Raw genomic sequence first — 10,707 nt, forward strand, 5'->3', positions numbered from 1 at the left:
CTCAAACTGGTCACTTCCAGTCTTATGGTGAAAAAAATGATGACAGCGTCATTCATCAAGGCAATCTAAAGATTCCTATTCTGAGCATACCTTGGGAAAGTTGTAGTAGAAATTAGAACCACTGAAAGTCTGTAGTTCTCTGGAGGAGGAAAACCTCAAATTTATGAAAAGCAAAGGTTAAATCAATCCTACAGACAGATCTGAAAGCTTAGGTAGCCCATCAAACTCTCTTTTCTATCCATTAATTCTGCAGTTTGATGGCAGTGACAAGAATTGATGGCTGGATGAAATAGGGCGACAGAGTCATTTGGTATATATTCACATAAAAATAGTTACTTATATTTCTTTTAGATGGAATCTAATTTCTCATTATATTAATTAATATGGCATATTTATGCAATCTAGACAAATTTCAAAGGAATTAAAAAATAAACATTGTGTATAATTCTTAATAACATAACAACCAACTGAATAGTTTCACTTGGAAACCAACCTGGCAGAGTTGTCTCACTCATTTATTTTCTAATTGTTGGCTTAGGATTTTTGGCAACTTAGAAGGAATGTCACTCCCAGATATTCATAGTAATATGAATGTGTCCATTAGAGAACCAGATGTGTCCTCAGAGTTTCCTACATCAGGGGTTCTTAACTTGGTGTCTGTGACTTTTAAAAATATATTTTGATATGTGTATTTGAACGTAACTGATTTCCTTTGTAATCTTATATTTTATTTTGTGCATTTAATAAAACATTATTTTAAAAAGGGATCCATTGGCTTTACCAGACTGTCAAAGGGGTCCAAGATATTAAAAACAATTATGAATCTCTTGTCCCAGATGCTAAAGTAGTATTTTATTACTGTATCCTGTCAAAAATTGCCTCTTAAATTTTAATTTAAGCTGCAAAATATATTCCCTTGACAGATGAGTTCTTAGAAATGTACTCTAAGACTAAAAGTAAATACAAAACTAGTATCATTAGATCATACAAAAAATGTTCTTTTTTCTTCTTGTCTTTCTTGACTTTAGTTCTCAAAAATTAGGGCTGTATATTCTTGAGACTAAGTCTAGACTATATTTTTTAGAAAAACCCTCTTTCTCCACTCTTCCCTGATTAATTAGTGACATTCAAGGAGGTCTAGTTTTTTTTTCCTGTCAATTTCATACTTGCTATGGCCTTTGTATAGAATAGCTAAAAACAGATAAAATACATGGCATGAATGTTATTTGATTTCATTAATATACATGGGGAGAGTGATGATTTCTGTTGCCTATATAATTTGGCTGTATAAAACCCAGAAATGAAGAACAGGTTAATAGTAGAGACCTACCTAAATTCTGCCACATGCTGAACAGTTCATAAGCCATCATCACTCGCATGTCTCCATATCTGGGAAAGATAACACACATTCCAAATATTACAGGAATAAAGTACAGCCTGGAAATGCACTCAGCACAATGAAATCAGTCTTTAAGCCCTGTTTCCAAGCTTTGCAGAACGCTATGTCTATGGTGTGCAATTCTTACACTTGCTCCTTGGGGATGATTCCAGGATGAGAGTGAGTTCCCTGACCACATGAAGGAGGTCTTTCATGGAAATATAACCACATCTGGAGCTGTGGTGGTGAATGAAGGATTAGGAGACAACTGTCTTACTTGTCTAGAATCTTCTTCCTCTTGGCCGGAGTGACAATTTCTAGCTGGAGGCTTGGTTGATTTATGAACAGGACTGCCAGGCTAAAATAGGAATTCCACACCTAGAGAGTATGAAACATGTGACAGATGAAACATGTGACAATATGAACACAGACTACATTTTTTTCCTGGCCTTGTAAGAGGAAAGCACTTAAAACAGTTATCTAGCAAAGATTTTTATATTGCATTTTTTTTCAGGTGAAGATTTTTGTTTTTAAATGTCAGTGCCAATCAGGGGGACTTGGTGTAGGAAGCAGTCAAGAATGCTGAATCAGTTTCTGAAGTTATACATATGCTGAGTGCCATAAAGCACATCAACAGAGGGCATCCTTGGCTGTACTCCTTACTCGGGGAGAATTAAACAAACACACGGTCCCATCTCTGCTCTGTCACAAGGTACCAGTAATATGCAGGGGAGAAGAGAGGGACCTGAGAAACCAGCCTTATTTTAGGCTTTCTGGTAGCTTTAAAGGAGACAGGTGAGGATCTACTGGAGAATATACCTTAAAATCGAAGTCTGTGTCTGTGAAATTCTTGTGCAACGCAGAAGACAGGTACTGGACAGTAGTGACGATGATGCTGTAGGAAAAAAATGTTAAGGACTGTGTTAAATCCAAATAACAACAGAGAGGTAGGTAGGGTTTGATCCTATTTTGAATATTTGAGGAATATTGAGGAATGGGGCCCGAGTCCATATCATTGTGTGACTCATGTCCTTTTTCTTGAGATCCAGAATTTAGCATTCTACAAAGCTAAGGAGGAAAAAAAATATTCTAACACATTTGAAGAATGCTCCTATCTATTTAAATGATCAGAAAGGAATGTAATCAGCATCATTTTAAAGGTAGAATTTATAATAGTTTGCAAATAGAATGCAAAGTCAGGGAACTCTTCTTAAATATAATTTTTATATGCTTAAGGTAGGATTGTAAAGTAAAAAGATGGATTCACAAGATGCATATGAAAATCAGTTTCATTGTAGGGTGTCAGTGGGAAACAGCGGGAAGGGTGCTAGACTGAAGTCAGGAACTGTCAACACTCTTCCTAGCTCTTCCATGGGCCAGCTGTGTGACCTTGGGAAAGTCACTTTCCTCTTGGGATCTGAGTCTGAGCAGGTTGAACAGGTTTAGATGTGCTAAGGTGCATTTTAGAACTAATATTCTGTGATTCTACGTTCCTAACTTTGGGACCACTTGAGTATGTAGCATATTGATTCTCATTTTAAAGAACTTCGAGCACAATTTTACAATTTTAAATGGCGGAAGAGGCTTAAAGTTGTCATAACTTTGCTTTTGGAGCAAAATGTTTGTTGTATCTGCCAGTCTGATCAAATGGGATATATGGAAACTTGCAAGCTTTAAAGTGCTACATAAAGATGAACTAATTATACGATCCCATGGTGCCCAGCCCTTAGTCAGGAGCGCTACCCCAACTCAAACCTTGTCTCCATTTCCTGACAATCTGTTTTATGACACAATTTATGATAACACTACGGCAGCAAGTGGGGATTGTCTGTTCACTTTCTTTTACCCCAGAAGTGTCCAAGTCACACAGTGCCAGCAAAATAGGCCTTTTTTAGAAGCTCCAAGTAACCAGCTGTTTCTCCTTCTTCTTTTTTAAAAAATGGGTTTTTATTTTTTGTTTCCATATCAGGCCTACAGTCCCACATTGATCCCATAGGTCCACATGAAGCAAAGTTATTTCTGGTACCAGCTTTAGCAGACACACCCAGATCAACATTGCCACATGTAATACACACATGTTATAGCAAGCAGCCTGACGGTTTGCTAGGGACTTTCTAGTCTCTCTTTTGAACTTCACAGTCACTCTATAAGGAGGATGGGACGAGAATTATCACCAACATTTGACAAATGGGGAGTCTGAGGGTCAAAGAGATTTATAACTTGGCCCATAGCTGATTAGTGGATGACCCTGGAACTCAAAAAATTCCTTTGTGTTTATTTTGTTTATATTTTGCATATAGTTATCCATACATGTGAGATTCTTTACAGTAGGATCATGGATTTATAAGTGAAAGGGAACTTTACACATCATCTAATTCAACTTTCTTATTTTGTAGCAGAAGCAACTGAGGCTCAGAGAGAGTTAAATACTTGTCCAAGGTCACATAAGTAGCAAGTAGCAGAGTGGCATTTGAGCCCACGTCCTTTGACTCCAAATGCAGAATTTCTAGGACATGTGGGGTGGCTAGGTGGTGCAGTTAATAGAGTGCCAGCCCTGGAGTCAGGAGGACGTGAGTTCAAATCCAGCCTTAGACACAAGACAAAAAGTAGCCATGTGACTTTAGGCAACTCAGTTAACTCTAACTGCCCTACCTCCCCCCTCCAAAAAGCCAAAAAAAAAAAAAAAGAATTTCTAGGACAAGGAATGTAGAATGAAAGTGTCTTGAGGGCAAGGGATTTTGTGTTTGTAGCCCCAGAGCTTAGCACAGGGCCCAGGACGCAGCTGACATTCAATCAATGCTTGTAGTACTCAACTGACTTGAACCTAGGTCTTTTAACTCCTGGTCCAGTGATATTTTCTTTACACAACTGATGACAGTAAGTTTTAGTTCTATAGCTATTTCTCTAAAGTTAATCAACATTAGCATTTAAGGCCAATCTACAGGCACATTCCTCCTCTCCAGGTTCAGGTGCCTGTTTCCTTGACCTATTTATGAAAATGGCAATATTAAAAGTTGGGAGGAACAGGTAGTTTGATGGCTGGGAAATTTCTAATTTTAAAGGACCATGTATAATATGATTGGTAACTAAGTGTTAAATATTAAACACTCTACTAGGTAAATGCTGCACACAGTAGGTGTTCAATAAATGTTTGAACTGAATATTTGCTATGGTTCCAGTCATTTTTCAGTCATGTCCAACTTCATGACCTCACTCTGGGTTTTCTTGGAAAGGATACTGGAGAGATTTGCTATTTCCTTCTCCAGGTCATTTTATAGATGATGAATTGAGGCCAATAGGGTATACAGGATCTTACAGTTAGTAAGTACATGAGGCCAGATTTGAACTTGGGAAGATGAGTCTTCCTGACTCCAGACTGGGTGTTCTACCTTTATACCACCTAACTAAACATTTAAACCTAGTAAAGAAAAAGATGCCAGGGCATTATTGTCTTTCACTCTCTCTCAAGAATAAGATCTGGCACTGCTACTTTTCAGGGCTTAGCTTCAGTGAGCAAAGTTGTTCTCTTCCCCCCCACCCGGCCCTCCTCCCTCACCTTGGCTTTCCCAACCCAATCCTATTCCACTCATGTGTTTCTCTTAGGAGGGTTTGGTAGTTGGACAGGAACTGCTGCCTGTGATGCCAGGAACTCACTCATTCCTCATTGAATTCTCCTTCCGCCAATTAGCATGTTCAGGGTGAGTGGCCCATTGATACTCACTTGCTCGTGAGAAGCCTCATCACCATCCAGTCCCGAGGAAAGACACTCATCTTCATCAGGTTCCGAAAGACACAGAAGATTTTAAGCAGGAACTCCTGGCATAGGAGAAGGGTACAATGCAAGGGTCATTAGCATCAACACATCTCACCTGTTTTCTTGGACACTTGTAGAGTCAATGGTGAGCCCTAACCAGAGTCACTCTGTCCTTCTGGGATTTGGGGTGTCTCCTAACTTCAGGGTAGGTGGCTCAGGGGCTTCCAATGGATCTAAGTGGGGCCAAAGTCTCATAAGAAGATGTGATCATTGTGCTGGTCAGCTCATGAATGCTCAAAGATCTACTGATGGGAGAAAGAAAGGGTCTGGCAGCAATACAAGTGGAATGAGCCCGTCTCCTCTGTCCATCTACTAGTGAGCTGGCTCTGGGTTATATATCACGTTACACTGTTTCTCATTTTTTTTTCATGTTACCTAAGCCTTAGAATGCTTCAGCAGAAATAAAGCTATAAACCTCTATTTCAGGTTAGGAACTTATCAATAGATTTCTATTACCTTTGTTGACATTGGAAGTGTCATTTAGGAGATTGGCTCTTTCCATGTTAGTTTAGGGAAATACAGCTCATATGGGTGTCCTTGGGGTAGGTAGATGGTACAGTGGATAGAATGCTGAGCTTGGAATCAGGAAAACTCCTCTTCATGAGTTCAAATCTGGCCTCAGACACTTACTAACTGTGCGACCCTGGGCAAGTCACTTAACTCTGCCTCAGTCTCTTCATTTGTAAAATGAACTGGAGAAGGAAATGGCAAACCACTCCACTATCTTTGCCAAGAAAACCCATTTAAGGGGTGATGAAGAGTGGGACACGACTGAAAAACAACTTAACAGCAAAATGGGCGTCCTTGCATTGAGCATTGCCACAGACACATATTCTTCAAACTCCAAGTCAAGCCCAGGGAATGGTCCTAGAGCAGCTGTAGTCTATGTGCCAGGGACTCTGTATAAAGCAGCTCCTTGAGTGATAGACAGCTCCTTCGAGGGCAGGTGGCAAAGCATGAGTAACAGTCTGAGAAGGCTAATGAATCTCGGTGGCTATACAGCTGGATAAAGGCACACATGCCACCATGTTGGATTTGGGGAACTCTTCTGGAGTACTCTCAGTTCTATGGGCCAGCTTCTTCATGCTTCCTGATCTAGTGTCTGCAATCTAAGTCATATAAAGGGTAACGGGTTAATGTGGCAATTGCCACTTTCCTGCTCCTGACATCTTGGAATTGTGTGTTAATGAAGGGAAATTATTCTATTACATCATTCAGTTACCACTGGGGAGAACTTGACAACCTGCAGTTTGAAGGAGGTTGTGATGCCAGTTCCAGAGAAAGGCTAGATATCTGAGTGCCCTCAACAATCCTATTTCATTCATTTCTCTAAAATACTGATCTCCTCAAAACCAGGAAGCCAAAGTCAATCGTCCATTACTTTGACCTTAGCCTTCAATGTACGACAACCTAGTTTACTGTTACTGTAGTATCCTGCTCCCTCCTACCTTTAGCTCATCCTTGCTCTGAAAGTTGTCCAGTAAATGTTGGAAATGTGTGTCTGACATCTGACGGAGCAGAGACAGGAGGCAGGACACATACTCCCCCTGTTAGCCAAGAAGAATATACATACTTAGCACAGACAACTGCAAGGATTATTTCCCGAAAGTCTACCCGGGTCAAGGGAAAAGGGATGGGTGTGAAATGGCCCCAATGTCCATGGAAAGATGGTGAAAACTATCAAGCTTTAGTGGGAGCTAGATGGTAGAGTAGATAGAATGCTGAGCCTGAAATCAGGAAGATTCATCTTCCTGAGTTCAAATATGGCCTCAGACACTTCCTAACTGTGCGACCCTGGGCAAGTCACTTAACCCTGTCAGCCTCAGTTTCCTCATCTGTAAAATGATCAGGAAATGGCAAAGCATTCCAGCATTTTTGCCAAGAAAACTCCAAATTGGGACACAAAAAAGTCAGACATGACTGAAACGACTGAACTACAAAATCAAGCTTTAAGTGAGCTTCATTGTCTGGTAAAGAAACTGGGTTGGCTCAAAACAGGGCATTTACCACAATGTAAACAAGACTGGGCAATGTCATTACATCATGGAATCATGTAAAAATAACAACCCATAATGAGGAAGCATCTCAAGGTGAGAGGCTGATAATGTTCTTTACAGTTAGCTGATACACTATGCGTTTTAGTTAATAGTTTACATGTCCGGGCTCTAACTTCCCTTATGGCAAGAATTCTCCTCCTTCCTCTGTGAAGCAAAATCTCCCACAGAGGACTCAGATCTCAGAGGGCCTCTGTGGCTCCATGGGCTTCCTGAGGCTTCTTGTGCAAGTATTAAAGGATTAGGCAGCAATTAGAAAAAGGCACCGCAAAGAACATTTAGAAAGCAGGAACCCTAAGGGTCCCCAAACTGAGGATAAATATGGAAGCTCTGTGGAGTGAAGGCAGCAGAATTTAGGGGTACGAATTAGAGTCCTTAAAACTTCTTCAAGTCAAATAAAGCTCCAAGCAGCATCCAAATTCCAAAATAATGGCAGCTCTGGGGTGGGGCAGTGAGTGAGTAAAGGAGCCAGAAAGACTGTCCCGGAGGACTTATGGGAAATGGCTTCGTTGTCCAGGGTTTTTTGGTATTCTTAAGACTCCAGGAATCTGACCTCAATTCAGTATTCCGATCCAATTATCTTTGCTGGAGAATTAAAGTTATTATATATGTTGTACATATACATGCATATAATATACATGTATGTAATATATATTATATGTTGTATGTATATTGTTTAAAGTTGAAAGGAATAGTGGATAAAGAGTTGACCTTAGAGACAAAAGGGCCTAGGGTCAAGTCCTGTCTCTGACACATACTATTTGTTCACTCTGGATAAGGCAGCTAGGTGGAGCCATAGTATACAGAGTGCCTGGTCTGGAGTCAGGAAGATATATCTTCCTCAGTTCAAATCTGGCCTCAGATATTTACTAGCTGTGTGACCCTGGGCAAGTCACTTCACCCTGTTTACCTCATTTTCCTCATCTTTAAAATGAGCCGGAGAAGGAAATGGCAAAAGCCATTGCAATCATTGCCAAGAAAACCCCAAATGGGGTCACAGAGTCAGACACGACTGAATCGAATGAACAGCAAAAAAGTCACTTAATCTCTTAGTGTCCCAAGAAACTCTCTAAGACTGCAACCTGCAGTATAGATTTATATCAGGGTAGATAGTTTCCTCACTAAGAGTTTCCTCCACCAATGGAAAGCATGGGTCTAGACCTATCTCAAATGTGATATTTGTAAAAAGTGCTGAGCCTTTTAGTGCCTGGCATACAGCAGGCACTCTATAAATGCTTCCCCCTGATGGATAAAATTCTGTTAAACATAAGGAATCACACATATTAAGAGCTCTAGTTTTTATAATTAATATCTTTGTGCATATGTTTATAGGATTCCTCTAAAACAGAGAGCTCCCAAGCAGGGGTCACTCAGGACCCTGCAGGACCCTTTTACAGCAGGCCCACACCAGTTACAGGCACAGTGTCTCATTGCATAAGGCTGATGTTGCTTCTTTCTCTGCCTCGTCCTACTCCCCAAACTCTCTTCTCTTTCCCTGAAATGCTTAGAGTTTAGCTTTTTCCCACAGAGGATTTAATTCAAGAGATTAATTTTAATCCCCATCTGCCAAATGGAAGACTTTTTTCTAAAAAGAGGTTGCCAGCAATGCTTGTCTTTCCTGCTCAGAGCATCAGGACTAAAGGGTCCATTCTAGAATTCTGCAGTGCCAGGTCCCTCCTCCATTCGGGAAGCCAGGTAACTGTTTCTCTCCTCCTTCTGAAATATGTCTCCCCTGTTTTTGTGCTAAATCATATCTGCATGGCTACTATTTTCTAGCAATAGTATATTATATCTCATCACTTTGTTTTTGCCTAAATCTCTGATGCTGGAAGTCTAGTGATGGACACTGCAGACAGAAGCCATAAGCTTCCTAAGAAAGGCAAATTATGATTAAGCATCATTTTCACATGACACAGACTTACATTAAGTTAATATTCTATGGTGACATCCAGTAGCAGACTAGGAAGGGATTTTCTTCCTCATCCTTCTCAGCATGGTACATGAGAATCTTTCCTAACTGTTTCCACACCTGGGAAAATATCTGACCCTAGAGGCCAATGCCAGAAAGCATCAGGAAAATCAAGAGAGCTTTCCCTACAACCAGTTCATTTTTGCTTCTCTTTTAGAGAGGCGTGAATCTGGAATTGTGACTGGTTTTCAGAATAAAGAAATGCTATGTGACTCAAAAAGGAAAGGAGTCATGCTCTGATCAATCATGCAGGAGAGATGGGCATGGGATGAAGGTGGGTGGTGATTGGGGTTGGGTGAAGGAATTAAAGGTTAGAAAAGCAGGCAATAGAACCTGATTGTTAGTTACTAACAGTGATTTCGGCTGTGCACTGCGGGCACCGCTGCCCTCTTACCGCCTCCTGAGACTGTGATTTACTCATGATAGTGAGCAGAGTCTGTAAGAGCACATCCAAGAGGCTCTCCACCATCATTTCAACCTCCTCCACTACATCTGCTTCCTGGAGCAAGCAGCAAGAGAGCAAACTGTTAGCACTGAGCGGACAGGGCAAGCCTAGTTGGCAGCACTTACGAAGGTAGTCATGTTAGGCACTGTCTTCATGCTGGGATGTTCCCCACCTGCACTGCAGCTGTGTTAGAGTTAATGGCCAGTATACCTGGAAAGACTAGGAGATAAGGGGAGAGCCCCCCTAGATGTTTAGCAGAGCATTCATACTGAAGACAGTCTCAGTGCAGCCTTGTCTTCACTCATCAAACAAGACTGAGTTGCAGGCAGAGGTTTAGTGACCATAGTGGGAAAGCAAAAGTCTGATTTTAATATTTACATTGGTTTCCCTGGAAGAAAAGCTATGAAAGACTTTTAACACCAAATAAAGCAAAATTCAAATGATCAAATCATCCTCAACCCAGTAATACGATGATTGTTTAAGTATAGCAAATTTATCACTAACAAGCATTGAAACATTTGGGCCCCTTTCAGGTCCTTTTTTCCTCTAAATTTTCTCCTTGGGATACCTAACCATTTTCAGCTCTCGGCTACACTTACATACCTCAGTTTGGTAACTGAAGTTCCTCACAACCTAATCTACCCTTCAGGCTCATTTCAAATTACTTCCTTCCACATACTCTCAAGTCCAGTCAAACTGGTATTTTTTTTTTTTTTACTGTTTTTCATACATGGCACTCCATTACCTATCTCTGTGCTTTGTCCTAGCTCTTAGAACATACCTAGAATGCACTTTCTTCTCAACTCCACATCTTAGAATCTCTAGCTTCCTTCAAAAGTCAGAACAAATACCACCTTCTACATGAAACCTATTCTAATTCCCCTGACTGCTTACATTCTGACCCCTACTCGAATCTATCTACGTCTACTTTTTCTATATGTGTATATGTTGTTTTTCCCAGTAGAATGTAAGCTACCTGAATGTATGGAGAGTTTCCCTTTTGACTTTGTATTGCCCAGCATCCAGCATAGTGTATAGTAGGTGCTT

At 40.6% G+C, this 10,707-nt stretch overlaps 1 protein-coding gene across 4 annotated transcripts in view; it reads right to left on the reverse strand.

Moving 5' to 3' along the window:
* Positions 1 to 10,707, reverse strand: part of DOCK3 (dedicator of cytokinesis 3) — a 520,915-nt gene that overhangs the window by 77,124 nt on the left and 433,084 nt on the right. For 3 of the 4 annotated variants that reach the window (XM_069095614.1, XM_069095613.1, XM_069095612.1), the window contains exons 26-31: positions 9,568 to 9,714; positions 6,641 to 6,739; positions 5,100 to 5,194; positions 2,198 to 2,273; positions 1,656 to 1,756; positions 1,331 to 1,389 (exon numbers count right to left, since the gene is read on the reverse strand). In XM_069095614.1, the coding sequence (XP_068951715.1) occupies positions 1,331 to 1,389; positions 1,656 to 1,756; positions 2,198 to 2,273; positions 5,100 to 5,194; positions 6,641 to 6,739; positions 9,568 to 9,714 (577 nt within the window). The remainder of the gene's footprint in view (positions 1 to 1,330; positions 1,390 to 1,655; positions 1,757 to 2,197; positions 2,274 to 5,099; positions 5,195 to 6,640; positions 6,740 to 9,567; positions 9,715 to 10,707) is intronic. The other variant, XM_069095615.1, reaches the window with a different exon arrangement.

The sequence above is a fragment of the Petaurus breviceps genome, unplaced genomic scaffold (genome assembly GCF_028583685.1).
Source record: "Petaurus breviceps papuanus isolate PSGF00001 unplaced genomic scaffold, PetGlider_PUasm1.0 227, whole genome shotgun sequence".
NCBI lineage: Eukaryota > Metazoa > Chordata > Mammalia > Diprotodontia > Petauridae > Petaurus > Petaurus breviceps.